The 22,857-nt window shown below is 32.6% G+C and overlaps 3 protein-coding genes across 5 annotated transcripts; 1 reads left to right on the forward strand and 2 right to left on the reverse strand.

The window, feature by feature from the left end:
• Positions 1 to 48: 48 nt before the first annotated feature.
• LOC105122588 (uncharacterized) lies at positions 49 to 1,673 on the reverse strand. The gene is made up of 4 exons (XM_011021798.1): positions 1,326 to 1,673; positions 962 to 1,241; positions 504 to 854; positions 49 to 448 (listed from the first exon to the last, which is right to left on the reverse strand). Exons 1-4 carry the CDS (start codon positions 1,422 to 1,424, stop codon positions 387 to 389), a joined length of 792 nt encoding a protein of 263 aa, XP_011020100.1. The 5' UTR covers positions 1,425 to 1,673; the 3' UTR covers positions 49 to 386.
• Positions 1,674 to 2,349: 676 nt separating this feature from the next.
• Positions 2,350 to 10,919, reverse strand: LOC105122589 (isoamylase 1, chloroplastic-like). Of its 3 annotated transcripts, XM_011021800.1 has the most exons (18): positions 10,267 to 10,917; positions 9,210 to 9,392; positions 9,006 to 9,098; positions 8,596 to 8,748; positions 8,203 to 8,294; positions 7,633 to 7,774; positions 7,440 to 7,547; positions 6,819 to 6,904; positions 5,952 to 6,023; positions 5,720 to 5,846; positions 5,529 to 5,615; positions 5,205 to 5,297; positions 4,470 to 4,628; positions 3,986 to 4,069; positions 3,818 to 3,898; positions 3,642 to 3,724; positions 3,429 to 3,546; positions 2,350 to 2,934 (listed from the first exon to the last, which is right to left on the reverse strand). In XM_011021800.1, exons 1-18 carry the CDS (start codon positions 10,759 to 10,761, stop codon positions 2,671 to 2,673), a joined length of 2,520 nt encoding a protein of 839 aa, XP_011020102.1. In that variant the 5' UTR covers positions 10,762 to 10,917; the 3' UTR covers positions 2,350 to 2,670. The 3 variants fall into 3 exon arrangements, with proteins under 3 accessions (XP_011020102.1, XP_011020101.1, XP_011020104.1); XM_011021799.1 differs by having other exon boundaries at positions 3,642 to 3,898; positions 10,267 to 10,919; XM_011021802.1 differs by lacking the exon at positions 2,350 to 2,934 and having other exon boundaries at positions 3,459 to 3,557; positions 10,267 to 10,919.
• Positions 10,920 to 15,453: 4,534 nt separating this feature from the next.
• LOC105122590 (39S ribosomal protein L41-B, mitochondrial-like) lies at positions 15,454 to 20,250 on the forward strand. The gene is made up of 4 exons (XM_011021803.1): positions 15,454 to 15,721; positions 18,414 to 18,575; positions 19,023 to 19,087; positions 19,856 to 20,250. The coding sequence occupies exons 2-4, from the start codon at positions 18,431 to 18,433 to the stop codon at positions 19,928 to 19,930; spliced, it is 285 nt and encodes a 94-aa protein (XP_011020105.1). The 5' UTR covers positions 15,454 to 15,721; positions 18,414 to 18,430; the 3' UTR covers positions 19,931 to 20,250.
• Positions 20,251 to 22,857: the final 2,607 nt, after the last annotated feature.

Raw genomic sequence — 22,857 nt, forward strand, 5'->3', positions numbered from 1 at the left:
TTTTAACTTGAAAACAAAACAAGCAAAGTGAACAAGACGTGATAAGCCACCATTGAAGAAACATTAACTGGAAGAAATCAAGAATTTCCGAAGCATTCACCATTTTACTATTTCATCTAAACTTTCTTCTTCCAATGAGCTTCTCATCTTGAAAAAGAAACCCTCAAGAGTCTTGTCATGCAGGGAAGTCTCTGTCTCCAAAGAACCATAACAAAATAGGGTTCCCAAAAATAGCCAAGAAAACCAGAGCAACCCTTTCGAGTAGTCTCCCCACTCCATCATATATACATTCTACATTCCCCAATTTCTGACCCTACTTCCATTGCATTCCAGATGAAAAACACTAGCAAAAAATGGAGGCAGATGATAAAACAAGCAAGCCTTCTTTACTGGAACCAAGTAATAGGAGTTGGGTTGGCATTTTGAGCAATCTGTGGCATCATGCAATAATGTTGCTGGGACCACTGAGAAAGGCCATCGCTCCCTGCTCTTATTCCACCAAAGTTGCTGGGACCACTGAGAAAAGCCATCGCTCCCTGCTCTTATTCCACCAAATCCAAATGCCTGGTTCCCTTGTGCTTGCCCTTGCCCTACACTTTCACTATAATTGTTAGTATCATTGTCTTCTTCAATGTCCATTCTTGCCTCTCCCATTTCCTCAAAATCCATCAACTCGACAACACCCTTAGTTTGCGGAGCACTAGCATTATGATCCATCATTGCAATAGCATGCTGAGCATGAGAAGGAACCCAAGGCACCACAGCCATGCTATAATCCCTTCTTGCTCCTGCTGCTGCTGCTTCTTCGTCAGGAGGTTTTACTTGACCAGATTGGCTTGACCATAGAAACTGACCTGCAAACACACAAATTATCTAATTTTAGCGACAACCCATCAATTTTTAACCATCAAATTCCACTTACAGACAAAAGCCCATCAAAGAAATTGGCTGAATCACTTACTTTTGAAGCCTGACATGATGTTGGAATCAAGAGAAACAGAGAAATCATTAGGAGAATGATGAAGCATGTGCAGGTTATTAACAGGCTTGAATAAAACAATGGCCCTCTCTTCATTATCAGAAATTGATGATGATGATGGCGGCGGCTTGATCAATTCCTCAATTTGCACTCCCTTGTTCTTTTTATTAATAAAACTACCGGTCCCTTCTTCTTCTTCAACAAACCCAACTGGCACCGTTGATCCCTCTTCTTCCTCTATTATTGGCGGTAAATCAGCACCCTAACATAAAAACAACACAAAACCCACGATTATTCTAGCAAAGAATCTCGAATTCTCAAAACAAAAGGAGAGGATAGTAAGTACCAGTACAAGACGGCGAATCTTACGAGCAGGAGCGGAGAGGGAAAAATCAGAGAAATCTTCACTGACTTCATCTACTTCTTTTCTCTTCAACATCTTCATTGAACTGTCCAAACTGCTAGATGTTTTGTTCCGTTCCTATGTTTCTTCTATTTTATTTTACTTTGGGTGGTTATATGAAAAGAGGTGGGGAGAGGAGAAGGGTGGAGATGTTTCTATGAGTTTCTGGAGGGATCCAGAGAGCACAACTGATAATTGAGAAAGAAAGAAAGAAAGCACCGGTTTTTTGTTTTATTTACGGTTTTGCCACTGCTTCTTCTTCTTCTTCTATTGCCCTCCTCTCTTTTTTTTATTTATTTTTTAATATGGTAGGGCATGCAGAGGAGAGTATAATAGCATAGTTTACTTGATGCATCTAAAACAACACCAGCTCTACTCGCTCAGAGGGGAAGACACGTTCGTCAGTGTGGAGAAGATAATAAATGACGGGGGAAAATTACATCAGTATCCTATAATTTAGGATATTTTTCATTTACCCATTATAGTTCATAAAATTACAATTTAGGTATAAACCCTCGTATGAATCCCCCATGAATCCCACAGCCTAATCTCGACCTCTACTACTTGTACATGAGGTGCTGAAAATTTATTTTAGTGAACATGACTGAATTGATAAATTAATTTTAAAGAATAATTAGTTTTTTAATTTACATTTTTAAATCATTTTGATTTATAGGATGTTAAAAATATTTTTTTAAATAAAATTATATTTTTAAATCATTTTGATTTACAGATATTAAAAATATTTTTTTAAAATAAAATTATTTTGATATATAAAAAAAGAACACTTTAAATTACAACTCCAATCAAATTTCCAAACACTATCTAAACCTGTAATCAAGAGTCTTGAAACCCACTTTACCAGGGAGGATGCATATAACCCATAAATTATCAGGGGAGCCCCTCGAATTATGTTCATGGTCGAATAAGAAGAGCAGCAACCATTAGCAATTTTAGAAACAGTAAATAAATTCAAGCGCTAAACAAACAACTTAAAGCATAAATGATTAAACTCATACAGGTTGGTGGCAACCTCCAGAATGATTCCCGTCAACATGATCTGCTGTGAAGAAATCACACGCTTATTACGATGAAAATTATACACAACTTTCATACTCCCACCTCTAAACCATATCTATACATTATGCTTCCAGCATCTAGGGGAAACATTTATTGCCCCAACTATATCTGAAATCCTTGTAAGCTTCTTTTCTTCAACTTTCAACGGTTCTTTTCCCGCTTCCATACAATATGAATTATACACATTGTTGGTTCCAGGTTGAGACAGTTAAGCATTGCCGTTGGGAGAGAGTACGAGGATGATGGAAGTATAACTAAGCATAGGGTATAGATTGGCCTCAAGGAAGTGAGAATACTGTTTAACTGCGAGGTCTCTTTCTGGGACGTCACTAGAAAGGAAATCAAACGGTGCAGGCTTGCCAGAATCTACCAGGGGCTCCCATCTGTATCCTGGCCGTTCTGGCAGTGTAATGGTAACCGCCAAATGGCTAGCATTGAAGGCAATGTAGATCTCGCCCTTCACCGAGTCAATCTGGCTCAAAGCATATCAAGAAGTGATAAATCATATAAACCAAGGGTCCTGAACTGACAATAAAATAAAAGAAAAGGGAACCATTAATGCATAAATTAGTTTGAGAATGCAAAGTGGCAAGAGGGTGTATGCAGAAGATTGAGGATCAATGGCAGAGACAGTAATAAAAAAAAATCCACTCATTCTGGGACAGAACCAGCTATAATTAATGTGGAAAACCTTGCGAGACTTGGAATTATTTCAGCAAGTCTTCCCTTATTTCATCTTCCTCCTGTGTCCTCAGTACTGTTTGTTATGCATGAGTCCCATCTTTGGGCTCTATTAAGTTCAACTTAAAATCATGAAGCACGCATTTGTTGGTTATGCCAGCACTCAAAAAGGTCACAAGTTTTGAATGCATAGCCACTCCTAATATTTCCTTTTTCTTGCTTAATCACATGCCCAGAAAGTATAACAACAAGAAGTGGCATGCTAGTTGCAGTGAGAAAGCATACCAGTGTAAAGGCCACAAAACGGCTTGTTTCTGACCAATCTGGTGTACCAGGAGCATGACCATGCCATTGCAGCCTCTCTGCTGTTGGGAAGTCATTCAAGCCAAGGGACTCACATTCACTGCAAGTTGACTACTCATAAATGAATCTGGGGAGAGAAACGAGTGAAAAGAAAGGAAAATGCATAACTAGAGTTCACATCAAGGATATACTCACTGGCGGAACTTGGTCACGAGGCGGCAAAATCTAAAGAAGTCTGATGAGGATTCTTCCTTCTTATCCCAGCGGAAGTAGTTAATCTGCATAGTAGTGGACAAATAGTGAACATAATCAACAGTAAGCTTTGATAGGGGATATGAGCATCTAAGTAGTGGTTGGGTGTAGAAAGTTACATAGTTATCATGGCAATACGTGTTGTTGTTTCCCCCTTTTGTGTGACCATATTCATCACCCATGTATATCATTGGAACACCCTGGTCAGATAAGAGAAATGTCAATTGCTAAACCATCAGGCTAAAAGATATGTAAATGCAAGAACAAGAGTAGAATTTGAGCCTTACTTGTGAAACCATGAGACACAGGAAGAAATTTCTCATTTGTCGTTTTCGCAATTTCTTCACTGAAATGCTGGCAAATTCACCCTCCTATGTAATCATTTTGATGAAACAAAATGAATCCACATAAACCATGCGCTTTAATAGTCTAATGCAAGTACTAGGAAAAACAACAATTGTCATCACAAAACCTGAGAACGGGAGTATGAGTAGCAGCAAGAGTTGTCTTGCAATATTTAACCATTTTGTCATGTTGCTCACTTACTACAGCAAGAAATGAATGCTTAATTCAATGCAAATGAACAAGTGTACAAGTTAGATAAATTATAATGGTCTCTATGTGCCCTAAACCTCATATACTTGTGCATTCCAGATAAATTACATATGACATGGCCCAAACAAAACCCAAGTACAAGCATAGAGTACTTAGTTTTTTTTATTTTTTATTTTTTCAAGATAAAAAGCAGAGTTTTTTTGTTAGTGTTAATACCTGCCCACAATTCCAGCTATTGTTATGATTTTCTCCATCATTGTTGTCTTCACCATTTGCCAAGTTATGCTTCTCGTTATATGTCACTAAATCAGCCAAAGTAAAACCATCATGTGCACATACAAAGTTGATGCTGTTCCATGGTTTCCTTCCTCCTTCCTGATCCATCGACTCATTTAGAAACCACAAAGTACAATGTTGCGGAATAGAGTTTCAAAATAACATGCTCAAATGGATCATAGAACAGAGTATGCTCCAGGAATTAGAATCTATCTTGTGTTACATCAAGTATCCATGTCAGACTAGTCCATATTTAGTAGAGTTCCCTATGAACAGTCCAGCAAGTATATCATTATATACCAGTCAAGTACGGAGAGTGCATTAAATGGTCTGGTAACTAAACCAAGACTATATGAGTGCAGGTACACATTACGAAATTGGTTACATGAAGAGGACACTTGAAATAAAAGGTCAAGAAGTAGTAGTTAATTACAGTTCAGTCATTCTCCTTTCATGTCATATAATAATATTCGCATACACAATTTCATTATATAAATCATTTTTGAGACAATAAATAGTGCACTGCAAATTTGTCATTTAGAGAGTACAAAGGCAAAAAAGTAATTGCACAAATTAAAAAAAAAAAAAAAGGTTCATACCAGTAAACAAGATTAATGCTGTCCAATAAAAGGTTAACAGAGATGAGAACTGAACAAAGAGAGACTAAAGACACACCTGGTATAAATTCGGGCTCCCACAGAGGCATTCAGCAAAAGCCCCAGAAAAACCATCTGTTCCCTTAATGAACTGCCGCACAATGTCTCGATACTAGAAAAAGAAACAGATTGTAAATCAAAACAAGCAAAAACTTGATAGAGATAGAAATGAAAATGCTAAAGTTAAAGTTGCTGAACTTTTTTCCTCTTAATAACAAGGTGAAAGAAATGGAAGGGGTATAATAGACTGCCTATGTATTTTGGTTATACATGCAGCATCGCATTGAGAACCTTGAGTCACCAATTGGAATGATAGAATTGACAATTTTAAATTCACACTTACCTTCCCATTCCATTCTGACCAAATACACCAATGGGGAAACATCCCAACTTGATACAATCCTCCCGCATCCCATGCTTCAGCTATAAGCTATCCAAGACATTTTGCGAGAATTTAAATTGATGTTGTGAGCTTAACTGATCTGAGCACACTTCCTGGGGAGCATGGAGAAAGAAATAAAAAAAAACATGTACCTTAACATCACGGAGTATGGGATCATTACTCATCATGTCAATCAATGGAGGGCTGCTGAGAGGAGTGCCAGTTGTCAGCAAGTCACCTTCTATGGGACTCCCGAATACATTAACTGCATCCCAGAGACTGGTTAAGAGGAAAAAAACAAACTCATCAACATAAAAATTGAAATGTCCAGTCTTCAACACAAGTGAACAAGAACAGGGTCTACAGTGAAAAAATAGGTACAACCTGCTACTTCTAGTCATAATAGAAGCAAGGTCAAAGCGGAAGCCATCTACATGCATCTCTGTCACCCAATATCTGCAAGACGAAAATGAAATAGTGAGACCTGCTCATACCACAGTAAAGAAGAAGAATTGCATTTAAAGAATAACAAACATAGAAAAACCAATAGTGTAAGCAAGGCAACCAAAAAAGGCAACCAATCAAGAATGACAGAAGGAAATAATAGTGTAAGCAAGGCAACCAATCAAGAATGACAGAAGGAATAACGATAAAGCATACACATGTTTAACAACTGGCATACAGTCCTTTCACCCATAGAAACAGGATGAGGGACAAAACAAAGAGACCCTCAAGATATGCCATTTCATGAAGCATTGCCAGCATTTAAATGCATTAATAACATCCACAGCATTATCAACTGAAATAAGTAAAAAAATAACTTTGGATTTTAGGAAATTCCTTTAATTGATGATCCGAGGCTATTTTAATGGCCTCATGGACCATCAGCCATCCGAATTTATTCAACAGCAAACCTCATTAAGAGAAAAAAAAATTCTTAAGAATGCTTCACCACAAAAACCTCATGTGAAATGAAAACCTTCCACTTACCTTTGTGATGGGTATTTACAAAGCTGAAGGTACACTTAAGCACAACATTTTCATGGAGCCTAGACACAAAGCGCAACGAACAAGTAACATGTGATCCAAGTAACTCACAGTTTTAAACCATGACCTTTTCTTATGTCGAAACTAAATTCATAAGGTGCAATCAAGAAACATAACAAAGCTGATAAATATCTCCTTCTAGTTAGTCCATTTTGCTTTACAGATTAGCCAGAAATTCAGAATAGAAAGCTCATGTGCTTCTACCTTAAGCAGTCCAATATAAATTGACGCACAATAGGATGGTTGCAATTGAATGTGTTGCCACAACCTGAATAATTATAGAACTCTCCCTGAAACACCATAAAGTAAAACTTAGCTCATGATAAATCACAATAATAATGTGTTAGATAAAAGATATCACAAATTCTATCTTTTGAAAAGCATCCAAATTCTTATACTCCTTTTTCTCATTAGTTTTCTTCAAACTATCAGGTTTCGCCATGTTGTGACAGAGACAACATAAAAACTCATAAGCGGGACATGGAGACAGAACAGGTATCCATAAAGCCAATACAGTATAATAAAGTCAAAAAAAAAAAAATATGGGCCACAAAGCAATGTTGTGATACCATTTCAGCATATTTTCAATTTATTGTTAGATATTTAAAAACAGAATAAAAAGTAATGGCTTCTTATTTAAGTGATGAACTGAAGAAGTATTGATTGCACCATAAATCTTAACAAATATGAATACAGAAAAACTTGGGATATTAGAAACATGTTTTTCTCCCACAAGATGAAATTAACATATAGCAGCAATATGTTGGTATGTTTCGTTAAATATTTTGGACCAGAATTGAATTGCTACAATATCAAGAACTATACCTTAGGAGCAAGCATGTAATAGATACTGTTATCAACTCCTCTGAAAGACAGAATGGGACCTTTCTCATTTCCTTCTGCTGTGTGATTGAAAACAACGTCCATGAACACCTGCTTGAGTAAAATTAGAAACTAATATTTGATAAACTCACCAAAGACATGCTTTATCATATATCATAACGCAGCAAGTTGTCACCTCAATTCCTCGTTTATGTGCTTCTCTAACAAGAAGCTTGAATTCATTAATTGCATCTTGGCCACAGTTCCTTGTGCCAGCAGATGAGTATCTTGTCATAGGCGAAAAGTAATTGATGGTAGAATATCCCCAAAAATTAACCCTGTAGAAGAACTGTTGGTAAGCATCATATGAAATGTAAAGCATCATTATGCTGTTCCTCAAACATCGTCAATCATCAATACTGTCATTTTATTTTCCAATAGGTGAAAGAAAAGGAAAGAGAGAGAGATAGCAAAAAAATTACAAACAGGAGAATAAGGTGGACATCTCTAGGGTCGCAATAATTTATCATTTTTAAAAAACTGAAAAATCTTTGACAAGTAAGCATTCATAGGCTACAAGCAGTCAAAGAAGCACATTGTTAAAGATCTTGATGAACTCCAAATATGAAATTTGCCATACAAGGACTCGCTTACGAGCTGTTTAGTTATATAAAATGTAACATAGATCTTCTAGTAAACACTCATGAGCTAATAATCTTCAATAGTATCCCAAAGAAAGTCATTGACAAGAAGGAAATTATCATACTTGTAGTCACCCAAGACAGAATTGTAACTGTAGTACTCAAGCTCATTGAATTCATGGCATGGCATTAACTCTATGCAGTTGACACCAAGTTCCTGAAAAATCAGTAAATGGTTAATAAAAGCATGCAGCTATAGATTACTCATAATTGCACTATTTCCAGTGGTGCAAGTAAAACAAACACAGCTTCAGCAAGAAAATACACAGTTAAACATATCTGAAGGAACATACACAAGGTAAAATTCAAAATGCACTAAAAGAAGAATTTTGGGGTCCATTAATTGTAATCCCCAAAACAACAAAAATGAGGATTTTGTGCAACTATGAACAACATTTTTTCTTAAAACAAACGCAGAGAACTGCTTGTGAGATAAAACATACGAGTTTGAAACATACCTTCAAATGATCAAGCTTCTCCACTACACCAAGGTATGTACCAGGGAATTCGGTCCTGCTTGATTCATGCTGTGTAAACCCTCGAACATGCATTTCATATATTATTAGATCTCTTTGTGGATACTTTAATGGTGAATCTCCCTCCCAATCAAACTGAAATCAATGGCCAAATGCTTTAACTAAACTTAGGGCAATAGTCAAATAAACAAGGAACAGGTAGCAAAATACAATTGGAAGCCATTTTCAAATTTAGCAGATTCCCTGCCTGCGAGTGTATAATAATACAATTCCTTGCTAATTTCTTTGTAAACTGACTAGTTATTTAAGGGATAATGCTTGGTAGTCCCTTTTGAGTAAATAAGGCATCAAATTTACGCACACATTAAGTAAGAGAATTATGCCTCAAGTACCTTGTTTTCTGCAGTAGGTATCATGCAGGCCATTTGAGGCCATCGATTATCATCATGCCCCAAAACACCAAACTCCCCTCTGCTAATAACTGACTAGACAAATGAATAGAGTATCAGAGCTCACAGCATTTGCTTATACCTACACTAAAAGGAAAACTTTATGAACAACGCCAGATGATGAAAACGGTAACGGAAGAAACTAACTTTTGCATAAGGGTCCAATACGATCTTAGAAGGATCATAGTAAAGTCCCACTTCAGGAGAAAAGTTCCCATCAAACTTGTACCCATATAGCATATCTTTAAAGTCTCCTTTCAAAAGCACATGCCAAACATCTCCAGTCTTGTTGGTCAAAGGATCAAGAAAAATCTGCTCAGTCACTCTATTCTGCATCAGCAAATGGCCATAAAAATAATCATTCGAGGTACCCTCAATGAGAAGCTTATTAAGCATGAAACTACCAGACAAAACAACTAAAAGAAAAATGACAACCACAATCATTCTTCACCATTATAATATACCCTCCACTATTTATTCACAGCAAAAACTCTTAAAAACGTTAACCTTAAACCAAGAAAACAATCGAGGACCAAATGAGCGTTTCCTATTCCATAAAAATGTGAACTTCAAAGTAAACGATAAACCTATAATCAAGAATCGAAATGGGTCTTCAACTCAATCAAAAAGTATGAACTTAAACAAACAACAAAACTACTACTACAATCATTCTTCACCATTATAATATAGCCTCTACTATTCATTTACAGCAAAAACGCATTAAAAACATGAACTTCAAACCAAGAAAGCAATCGAGAATCAAAAGGGCGTTTCCTATTCCATAAAAATGTGAAATTCAAAGTAAACGATAAACCTATAATCAAGAATCGAAATGGGTTTCAACTCCAACAAAAAGTATGAACTTTAAACAGAACTCTACTACAATCATTCTTCACTGTTATAAAAATAGCCTCTAGTATTCATTCACAGCGAAAACTCATTAAAAATCGTGAACTTCAAAACAAAAAAGCAATCAAGGATCAAATGGGTGGTTTCCAACTCCATAAAAATGGGAACTATAAAGCATATGATAGAGCTACAATCAAGAATCAATTCAACTTCATAAAAACGTGAACATTAAACCCAATGATAAAGCTACAATTAAAAACTAAAATGGGTCTTCAACTCTGCTAAAAATATGAACTTTAGACAAACAACATAGCTGCTACCGAAAACCAAAAAAGGGTTTTGAATATCAATCAACCTCAGGCAAATCAGAGAGTGAAATCAAGCAAAGAGTAGCAGAAACTGCGTTGGCAGAAAATATAGCAAAATTGACACCACCATCACGAACTGTTGCACCAAATGGTGCAGGATGGCCTTCAAACACCTGAATTTTTTTCAATTGAGGCTCCTCCTCCTCCACCACTACTACAGCTGTATCCACTCCTTCACTTGCTGCTTTAATGGGAATCGATGCTGTTGAATTACTAAAAATGTTACTGCCAATTGTTTCTAAATTGGAAGTGGTAACTCTTTTTGGAGGATAGAATTTTGGGGTATTTTGGAAATGGGAAATGAATTTGGGGAGTTGTAGTGAGTGTGAAGGAGAGTGAACTAAGTTCATGTTTTGCAGTTTGAGGGGGGATAGAAAGCGGTTGCTGCTAATTACTGGTACATGATCATGAGCGGCAAGAAGTGGTACATCTTGGTGATGGTAAGCGGTGTGTGTTTGTTCGATGGGGACACAGAATGTCATATATATCTGATCTTAGACATGTGGAGTACCTACTGTTTATGGCATTTTCAGTTGCCTTCGGAAAACTGATTCACATGATCTGGTAAACTATATTTTGTGTCTTCGCGACGATGCTAGAATAATTTTTCGCGCAAGAAATAATGTTTGTGTATCAAAAGCATGATTTGTTTTAAAAAAATCTGCATCTGGTGTTATAGATGATATCGATCAAATAAACTAGTTTTATTTTAATTAACTAAAAAAATATATTACATAAATCATATTTATATAAAAAAAATGATGAGAAAAACTTGGAGAAAAATATTTTTAAAAAAAATAATAAATGGTACATCTTAATTCACAGCTTCTTAGACATGAAAGAATGAAATGTGGTAAAAAAATAAAAAAAAATTGATTTTAATAAACCTAAATTAGTATAATAAATAAAGTTAGCATAATAAATATCTAACTTCAATAATCAAGATTGATTCAACCCATGATATTCCACAAAACTTGTAGTCTAAATTATAATATTAAAAAAACTAATTAAATAATAAAAATCTTTAAAAAAAAATATATTTTTTTATATTTTTTTCTAGTTATCATAATAGCGGCGGAGTTCTAGAGTGTGAGGTATACAATGAGTTGCATGCTGCTACATCATGTGTCATATATTTTTAAAAAAAATCTTAAAGCAAACAATGTAAAAATAAAATTCTTGAATGGATGATGCATCATTTATTTCTAAAAAAAAAAAAAACAAGCATGATTATAAGCATCCAAACCCAAAGACACCCAGTCTTTTTGGTTGAGGCGGGATATATGGCTTGACCTATCAATATCTAGTTTTTTTTATTAATTTTATTATTTAATATTAGGTTTTCATTGATTTTTTTTTTATTATTCTTTAACATTGGTTTGATTTGTCATTCGCTCTCAAAACAAAAATAAAAAAACAAGCTAAAGTTTGGGCTTTTTTTGTTAGGGTTAGGCATGTTGGTTTGACCCATCACCACCTGACTTGTTTTTTTTCTTTGTTTTTTATATAAATTTATTTTTTAATTTTATCCTTTAACATTGAATTTTTATTGATTTTCTTACTGATTTTTTCTAATTTTATCGATATAGGCTTTATAATTTATTTTAGTTTACTTTTTGTAATTGACAACAATCTCAAATAAAAATCTTGGAATTTGATGGGTGTTTAATTTTACGAGCTTATAATTTATCATTACATAATTAAGTAAAAAATAATTAATAATTTTTTTTATTAAACCCGGTGGAGTTCACAATCCAAATAACAAATTTAGTTGGTTCAGTTATGAAACTTGGATTGATTTAATATATTATTGTGATAATAGCTTTTTAAAAAAAGCTTGTCATCTTGGATTTTTTTTTGTGATGTCTAACCATGTTTTTATTATCATCCAGATTATTTTAGGGTCTATCAAATCAAGTAAGCCTCGAGGGATAATTACCAAATAGATTGATTATGTTTATGCATTTCAAAGACCTTATTTCTTTTCACTGTTAAGCATAGATATAAAACTTAATAAATCTTGGTTTTACTTAATAAATCAATTTGATAATTCATCAATCCAGGACTTGGTTAGGTTGGTTTTCTTTTAAATCTTCATGAAATTTTTCAATTTGACTTGGTAGATGAGCATGGTAACCCGTCAACTTAAAACTTAGACGGGTCAAATTTGATTTTAAATAATCTTTAAAGCTTACTTAATCAAATTCAAGTGATTCAATGAGTACATCGAATATCCAAATGACTAAGTTACATTAAAGTGAGATACAATCATGGTATTAAGTATAAAGCTAAAGCATGTAAGGTTTTTTATTATAGTCATTTTTGTTATGCACTCTCTTACAAATAAATATGGAATGAAATAATCAATTTTTACAAAAAGAATCAATTTGATACTCAAAATTATGTTTTACATAATTAAGCTATTTTAAGCTAAAATTTACACTTAATTGCATTTTTTTTAAGAAGATTGGATTGAAAGTGAGAAGACCAAAATGAATATATCAGATAACATAGATGGTGGTTTTGAATTTCATACAAAAGCTTACTTTAGTCCCCCTATTTTTTTTGGTTTGTAAGTGGTTGGTCCTTTTAGTTTTTATAAATTCAATTTTGGTATCAAAATTCATTTAATTTTTCAATCATTTTTTGTTAAAGGAGAGAGAAGCTTGTTGAATTCCAGCTTAAAGAGAAATTAGTTGTTTATAATTATTTCAACCATCAAAATTATTAAAATTGGTGTTAATAAATTATATTTGGCGAGGAGAGTCTTTAAATGGTGGTTTTAAACCTTGATTTTATCTAAAAAAACAGATCTAAGTTGAGGAAGAGGAAATTCATTCGATTTGATTTTGTGATTTGAGTTATTTATTGGAGTTATTGGGTTGCTAAATTAGTTTCTACATGTTTTGGGACTGGTTTTTAACTTTAAATAGGTTGAAAACAAGTTTAGTGAGTTAAAAACTCATAGTCCTAATTTTTTAATCACCGTAATAGTAGATGAAATCTAAGCTAGGAAATGATGCATCATCTTTGTTTTTTTATAAAAAAAATAAAAAAGGGTGAATGATTTTTAAATGAGAAAAAAGACAAGCCCAATGGTCTATCCATCTAGGCTATTCATTTTAGAGGCCTAGTGGGCTGGGCCATATAAAAGCATTGTTGGGCTTTTTGTTTACCCTTTTCTTAGATACAGGAAAAAAATATTTTATCTAGTTAGTTTCATTACTTGGATGACGAGTTTCACAAGTTAAGCCATGACATCCAGTCTATTGTTTTTTTTTCTTATTCAATGCATTTTTAGTACCTCAGTTTTTTTTAAATAAATGCAATTTTGCCCTTTATTATTGATGATATATATTTTTTAATTAACTTAAAATTAAAAAAATTAGTGTTTCACCCTTTATTATCAACGATTTGCTTTTGTTATCTCAGTCTCATGTGTTTGTCATGTTTGTTTTTCTTTTTAGAAAATACTTCATTAAAAAATACTATATTCACTTTAATTTCATGTAAATATATTAAATAAAAATAATTTATTAAATAAAAAATTTATTGAATCTAATGGCGTGCATGACTTGCATCGAGAGTTTGATTGTTTGACTCAAGTTTATTTATGTTTTTTTAATTAATTTTATTTTTTAATATTAAATTAATTCAAGATTTAATTTTTTAATTTGTTTTTTTTTTCAAAATTATACCCGCAACTTTCGCATGTTAACCTGTAATGACCTAAATTGATCCAATGTATTATATTCTCAATGCTAGATAAAAATATCATTTAATATGCAGTTAATTTTAAATTTATAGATAAAATATGTTTATTTTTTTAAAAGACATGTTACTAATACCTTTTTTTTTGTCATCTTTCTTACCCAATAGGCTAGCCTACGTATCATTTTGATGACAATGAGTTTCATTTCATAAAGGTAGTTTGATCTAAATGCTTTTTTTCCTCTCCTTACTTGAGAAAGTAGATCTAACCACATGAATTATTTTAGCTTTAGATGAATTTTGTTTTTTTGAGATTTTTTTTGTGGCCATGGATAAGTTTATCAAGATGTTTACGACGTTTTCTAAGTGTTTAAGGGTTAAAATTAGGTTTTCAATTGAAAAAAATCAAACCCTTAATTTTCCAACAATAATAGAAATCAAATGACACATTATTTATTTTTTTAAGAAAAAATAGTCCTATCCTTTAAGAAATTAGAAAAAAAAGATACACTCAAGTGTGTTAGCTAGGTTAAAAGATCACACACATGAGTTTTTTTTAATACTCAAGCTCACATTATTAGGCTTTTTTTTTTTTACTATTTCATATATGGTTTAAAAAATAATAAAACAAATCATTAAATCCAACCCTTATTCATGTAGTAGTTTGATAGATTGATTTGTGACATCCAATTTATTATTTAATTATTATTTATTTTTTTCCCTCAATATTTTTTTAAATATAATTTCATCTTTAGTTATTGTTAATTTATTTATGACATCCAATTTATTATTTAATTATTTAATTTTTTTGTCCCTCAATTTTTTTTAAATATAATTTCATCTTTAGTTATTGTTAATTTTTGTTTTAATTTAACTTGAACTTAAAAGAATAAAATTTTATAAGTTGTTGCCCATGGCCTTTGCTATCTCGATTCCATGTGTTTTTTATGAATTTTTTATTTTTAAAAAACATATTGTTTCACATAAAAATGTCATGTTTTATATTATTATATAATTAAATAAAAAATAATCTATATAATAAAAAAATTATTGAATTAAGTAATGTACATAACTTTAACTGGGGGTTTGTTTAGTTAATTTAACTTCATTATATTTAACTGGAGGTTTGTTTAGTTAATTTAACTTCATTATATTTTTTTTAATTAAATGTTATTTTTCATTAATTTTATTTGATAATATTAAGTTGAAATTAAACTTTTTTAAAAAAAATTCAAATCATCCTCACAAGCTCTGAAGTCAACCCAAATTTATCAAATTAACCAAAATAAATTAAATATTTTTACATTTGATCAAAATATTATTCATTTCATATTTAAATGTTTGTTTTTAGAAAACACTTTAAACATTTTTTTAGCTCAATTTTTTTTTTATATTATAACCGGCGTCGTATTGCGTTACACTGGGCAATTTCTTTACAAATGTTGTTAAACTCGTTTCATGTTTAAATTACAACTTCAAACTTTTAAAACGACGCCCTTTAAAATGAAAAATATGAATCCCTAGCTTCCCCTCATTGGCAGCCACCACGCACAATGAGATGAATCCCTAGTTCCCTTCAGTTCTTCACTAGCCTAGAACACTTTGCGAATCTGCTTCCAGCTACTACTATCGACTACTGACCTTCAATCTTCGACATTTTAACCACGTCCACCACTGAAGGCAACAACTGATCCAACCACCATTGTTGACTGGAACGCACTCTCTTTCCAGGTAATTCATCATCTTCTTCTTCTCTTTTTATATAATAGTTATATAATCATACTAAGATTTGGTTAGGGGGTTGAATGTTATTCGGCTTTGTTTAATTTAAACCCCCCTATATATATAACTAAATAAATAAGATGGAAAAACAAGTAATTGAAAAGCTAGGAGAGAAAACTAGTAAGACTGTGCGGTGGCCTTGTGTCCCTATCTGTTCCATGTGCTTAATGCTGGTGTTGAAAGGAAAACTCGTTTGAGTATAGCACTACTCTTAACTTAGTGAGCAGTATAGATTTTTATGATGATAAATTATCAGGAGAGATTCCTAAGGAAATAACAAGCCTTGGAGGATTGCAATTTCTAAATGACTTATAATTCACTGGAAAAGAAAAATTCCATGACACACACACACACACCTGGTATGCAATTTTATATCACCAATTCCAAAGATACATTTGTAATTTGAAACATATGATATACCTTTTTAGTCTTTGCAATAACATAATAGGAGTAATAAAAAAATAGTAAAACTTTTAGCAGTATAGTCCACATAAGTTACCAAACTAAGTTTTTTTTCCTTTCTGTCTGTTAATCATTCTGAAGAAATGTGCTGCATTGCATATAATAAGGAAAAAGTGGGAGGGGGCCTTTTTTTATTCCGTTGGTCGTAGCTTATTAATGGTCCTTACTATGTTTCAGACAATTAGTTGCAGCCAATCAATTACCCTATAGCTATGTTTATGATAATCAGATCTTAATTTTTTGAGTTTTTTTTCCTTTCAAATTAGCATAGTCAACAACTTATTTGGGTAAAAAGCACAAAAGGAGAAAAAATTGGGCAATAGCACATCTCTTTTGTTGCACTGGTCTCACTGGTGCAAAAAAAAAAAAAAATTCCCTAACCATGCCAGTACAACTGCTGCAATAAATATTTTGTTGCGGTAATCATGCTAGCGCAACAAATATTTTTTATTTGTTGTGTTAGTGGAACTCTCGCAACAAAATTTATTAGTTGCAGTGTTAGGACTGGCACAACCTTTGAAACCGATTTATTTTTGACAGATCGGTCTATTCCCCTCATTTCTCTCCTCGACCTCCTTCTTTACCTAAACAACCCCTTCCGTCTCTCTCCACCTTGAGCTTCCTCCACCCCGTTGCCTCCTTCCGCCAAAAAATGTGCCCTTGTATCATAAGTGGGGAAAACAAAATGGTTAAAACAAGAATTCGTGTATTGAGCAGATGCTATAGATCAAAGATTGACATGAGTTTGAAGATTCAACTTTCATGCAAGGCTGGTCTAAAGCCTATCTCTAACAGTTAAGGCACAATTTTCCATCATAAATAGTTTTCATTCAAAAAATGCAATTACATTACTGGTTTTGTTTGTCCCCACTACAAATCACTAATCATTAAAAATGGTAAAAGGACATTGTATTTTGTCCTCTTTTTTTTTTTGTACTTGTTCTTTGGGGCATAGAATTCATAGAGGGATAATATTCCTGTCAACATCGTTGCTCTGATTTGGAAATGCTGAAAGAAGGAAAGTTGAAACTTTGTGCGATGGTTGATGCTGACCCCAGAGGTGTTGACATTTAGCAAGCTTCTTTATCTAAGGCGTTGTTTGGGTGTGGCATTTTCTAATCACAATTTCATGAATACATCTCTACTCACAATTTTATGAACATGCTATCATGCCTAAGCCCTAAGGTGAGAAATCCACTATTATGCTAATGAGTCATGATACGGTTGATTAAGTACTTGTAGACCAAGTTTATCTTTATAATTTTTTGATGCAAAAGCTTGTTGTTGTGAATCATCATCAATTAATTTAGCTACTTGGTCCTATGAGGTTCATTTGTGTTGTTTTTGCTTTCTAATTGGTGTACTTTAACAATTATTTGGGTAACTCCATGCTAACTAAGATTTACAATCAAGATTTCAAGAGACATCTTTTGTATGGAAATTTTTGCATTTTTAAGTTTTATAAGCACAAATCAAACAAAAACCTCAGATGTTTTTCACTATCTATGCATGTATTTATTTTGATGGGATCCATTATTGATTTATAAAATGACAGTACTATCTGTTTGTAAGCTCTATAGTGCATTTCAATTGATTTGATTAGTTTGATCCTTTTAAAAGTAATGGATAATTGCCAAATTATAGCAAATGCATGTCCCATCCATCAATTAGGATTTGTAAATGTAATGAAATATCAAAAAAGGAATAAGTTCCCAATTAAATTATAAAATACTTTATAATTTATGTCTTTAATTTTGTTGTGATAAAAGGACACTTCAGCAATTAAAATTTGAGGGTTTACTTATAAGTTGTTCAAATTCTAAAGAAGTTAAAGAAGGTTCGTTCCAAATTTTCAATCAGGACCTGACCATGTGGATGCCTTGACTTTAGCAAGGGAAACTCAGACAAAAATCTCACTGCCTGTTTATGATAGTCATAGCTCGTTAGCCCATTCTGCTTGCTTGGGGGGAAGTCCAGTCCCTCTCAAGCATTTTGTAACAAGAAGCTGCAAAGAAAGGAACCCCTAAACTAAACCCTCTGGGAGTTGATTTCACTTATCAACCAGAACTATACCTCTCTACAACCTAATAAGTCACCCACTGTCTTTATAATTCAATTGCAGCTTTTCATTTTCTTTGAGATTTATTTGTTTTGTGCTCTTTCTGTGCTTGATTGACAGTTTGTTTGTTGGAAAAAATGCCGTTGGGATTGATAACCGGGATAGGGAGGGCAATGAGAAGGAAGCGAACGTCATCGTTGGACATTCTCTCATCAAAACGTGCTCCCCGGACTTACTACAAGGGAAAGAATTGCAAGCCCACTGGTTTTCACACTCGTAAAGGTCCTATTTCACTTTGTACTTTTATTTAATTATGATTTTTTAGTGAACTCACCAAGTATTTGATAAAATGCTTCTTTCTGTATTTGGAAACTATAATCCCAATTCTGTAGTGTTTATTTTATTTTATTATTATTATGCTGAATCATAGGCTTTAAGTGGTAACGTGTGAGTTAAAATGCTCCAACCTTGCTGCTCGCATCTCAACTCTGTTTTGTATAAGCAATTGTATATCATTCAGATTGTTATTTCTGTTCTTTGAGTTATTGATCAAATGATGCTTAACACATTCAAAATGGTTAAATGAGAATATTAGATATGTAGACTTAGCTATATGACTTGACTGTTTTATTTGAACTGCCTTGATTTTTTAAAATGCTGTCGATGTATGAATTATGAATCTATGATTTATCATTTCCTAAATGGTTAAATGAGAATAACTTGTTGCAGGTGGGTATGTTGTTTTACCGGAGAAACTGCCCAACTATGTAGTCCCTGATTTGACTGACTTCAAGGTAATCTTATTTCACCATTGTCATTTGTCTGAAGTTGCATTTTTTTTTTGGGATGATGCACTTGCATCAAGTATCAAAATAGCATTGCTAATAAGGTGGCAATATCTGGTGTTCTGAGAGTATGTTACTCTCTTTAAATTTCTCAGGTCATAATTTTGTTAGGATATAAGTTTTGCAAATACTTGCATGGAAGTATAAGATGGTAATCCTTTACTACCATATGAAGTTAAAACTGTAGGTTTCCTACCAATCCCTTATGTTTGTTGGAATAGTCGTTGTCATGTCAATTTTTATTGTTGGTTTCGATATGAAATGTCATGTTTTTCCATGATATCTTAGTAGGTATTGGTGTGCTTTTGAATTCTCTAGGATGTATTCTTGTGACCATGGTTCTTGATTGGGGAAGTTGTTTCATAACAAGGAAAAAATGGAAAGTGGAAACTTTGATGATCAACTTTTTAGTTGACAGTCAAATTACAATTCCATCACTTGTATGATATCTTGGTAGTTTCAAGGTTCTGCTCTCCATAGGAAACGAAAGATGAGAGACAGAGCATTGTATGATACGTTGCCTTTGTAAGCAGAAGGGTCTGTATTCATTCTGCTAGTTCTGTGGTCAGCATTTATACTAGAAAAAATAGGGCCATATTTCACATATAATGCATAACATCCACACCTAAAAACTGCATATATTCCCCTTGATAAGATTGTTTTTGGAGATAAGTTTTGCATATATCACTGACTGGGATTTGTCTTTTTTATTTTCAGCTCAAACCATACGTGTCTCAATGTCCAACGGAGGTTAAGACAACTGAAGCATCTGAACTTGCTAAGAAGAGCTGAATATTTGATCTTTTACAATGTTGTCTAGCTGCCCATTTGCTGTTCTCAACTCAAACTGGAAGTAATGTTGTGGTGGCATTGTGAAGAGTACTTGAAAATGGTGTTTCTCATTCCTGTTGAACTAATGAGAGTTCTAAGTTGCTTATTCAAGTCTATTGCTGGAAAATCTATGATGGTACAAGTAATGTCCATTGTTTGAACCTGTAAAGATCCAGTGTCGTGATTTTGATATTATAATGAGCAGGCAATTATGAAACGTCGAGCCCTTCAACAAGACAAAAAGAGTATTCAAAAGTGTGGAAAGTTATTTTTTTCCCTGCCGACCCTTTATGGTGTTCTTGATAGGAGGTAACGAATTGTATTTTTTTTTAAGGTTTTTAGTGGGTGTCCATGGTTAACCTATCCGAACGTTCCACCACCTTGCGGCCACCAAGCTAAAGGATATAGATATTGAGTGATGGGAAAGTTTAACAAATTCATCACTTACCAAAAACCAAATTCATTTCCTTCCAAGTCGTTTAATTTATGTGCTCGACAGTGATAATTTGAAAAAAACAGAACTCTAGGTATTTAAAATGTTGTACTCCTCACACGTATTGTTGCCTTTCTGTTTAATGTTTCTCAATAAATGGGTTGCATTGCATATAACAAGGGAAGAGGGGGAGAGGGAGAGGGAGGAGGAGGGGGCCATTTTTTTATTTATTTGGCCAGTCCTAGCTTAGGTAATGCTCCTTCTATGTTTCACACAATTAGTTGCAACAAATCAGCTACCCTTTAGCTATATTTATGGCGATAGGATCTTAATTTCTTCTCGTGGTGGGAGTACTCCACACAATACTCCTTCAATGGCTCAGACCTCTCAGGCTTCAATTCATATGTCAAATGGTGAAGAGTAAAAACATATTTGGGAGGGATCATTATAGAGAAGCTTCTAGACTTAGTTGGGATGTAAAAAAATAAAATTAGTGCTCTGAGATTAAGTTTTTATGCCAAGCAGCATTAAGCTAGAAGTAAAGGATAAGTGTAACAAGGCTGCAAATATCCCCTGAATACTCATCATCAAATGATCTTGAGTCTTCAAGGGAATGCTGAATAAAAAAAAAAGGGATATAGAGAAATGTAAGTTGATTTTAACCCATTTAGTTCACAACAATGGGAGCATGGATAGAGAATATATAGACAATCACATGATAAATTTGATAACAATATAGACATTACTAAAATATAGATGTTCCCGTGGAAAAAGATAAAAACAATGTAATAAAGGAACTAAGAGTAAAATCATTATTATGTCGAAATAATTAATTGAGAGTAATGGAAAACAAATAAAAATTGCAACGGAAGAGGCATATCTCATGCCAAGAACATCTCTAGTGCTCAAAAGTCTTTTTAAAATTATTAACAAACAAAATAGTAGTAGAACAATATAATATTGATATAGTAAAATGATTGATTGATGCATGTTTATCATTTAATATGATTAACTTTTTTTTATTATTAACATAAAATAGATATTATAACAACCACATTTCTTAGTTATAAAAGATCAAACTTTTAATTTTTTTCATGGTTATTACTTGAGAAAGGTTGTTAATAAAGTGAAGGTTTATTTTGAGAGTTATTGAGAAACTAATAAAAAGATTAGTTGCACACAAATGTTTAATGGGTGGCCAACTTCAAAAGAGAACTTTAATTAACTTTTGTCATATATTATCCTAAAATAATAATATTTTTTAAATATATGAATGCATTAGATACCTCAAATACTACTTAGTTGTTACATAAGATGTTTAGAGATGTTGTTTTGTATATTAAGATGAAAAACATTATATACATGATGACTGATAATGCTTTGAATTATAATATTATTGTCAAGTTGTTGATGAAAAACTTTCCATCAATGTTTTAGTCCTTTTGCATTGCTCATTATTTCAAACTTATACTCTAGGATATTGAAAAATTGTATTCAGTTAGTTTTATTATTAAACATATTTCTAGTAATACAAAATATGCTTGCAATCATCATTATCATTTGTTTTTTTATGCGAAAATTTATTTGAGAGAAACAAATACTTTATCCAACTCCCACTAGTTTTCCATTAGTTTTCCACTAATTTCATTACCCTGAACAACATTTTAACCCATAAACATGATTTTAGAACTATGACAACATCTATAAAAAGAGGTTTCTTTACTTATGTTAAAGAGATCAAAATTAAAAAATTTGTTAAAAATGTGTTTAACACTATTTTTCAGCAAGAATGTGTTTTTCAACAAAAATATGTAATAATTGTATAAATGATTGAATCTTTAATTCAAGTATCATAAATTTTTAACAATGATAATAGATCTTTAATAGAATATTTGAATGAGACTATTCATTCTACAAAAAAAGAAATATTAAAAAGGTTACAAAAGAGATAGGTTAAGGGTATAATCTTTCATAGACATTATCAATAATTTGATATAATCTTTCATAGACATTATCAATAATTAGTGAGATGAAAAACTATTTATGAAACTTTAAGCAGTTCGATTATGGTTGAATTTACGCTTTCAATATGATACAAATCTAATAAATAAATATGGAATATCATATATAGACTTCTAGATATAATTGAGAAATATGCATACGAAAATCCAATATTATAAAGAAAGCTTACAAGTGATATGACATTTTTTAGGAATGCAAAACATGATTTTGATCAAGAGTCTACAATAAATAATCACTTCCTTTTGCCTTTAGGTGTATTATTATTCTTTTATATAATTCTAATAAAGGTTTTGTTACACATTACTTTCATTTTATAAGGTAATATTTAGTTATTGTATTAGGATAGAAAAAACAAAAATAATTAAGATAGAGAAGACAAGATAGAGTATGAGATTTAAAGAAGACAAAATAGAGTTGGAGATGAAAATAAAGT

This window comes from Populus euphratica, unplaced genomic scaffold (assembly GCF_000495115.2).
Source record: "Populus euphratica unplaced genomic scaffold, PopEup_1.0 scaffold20.1, whole genome shotgun sequence".
Taxonomy (NCBI): domain Eukaryota; kingdom Viridiplantae; phylum Streptophyta; class Magnoliopsida; order Malpighiales; family Salicaceae; genus Populus; species Populus euphratica.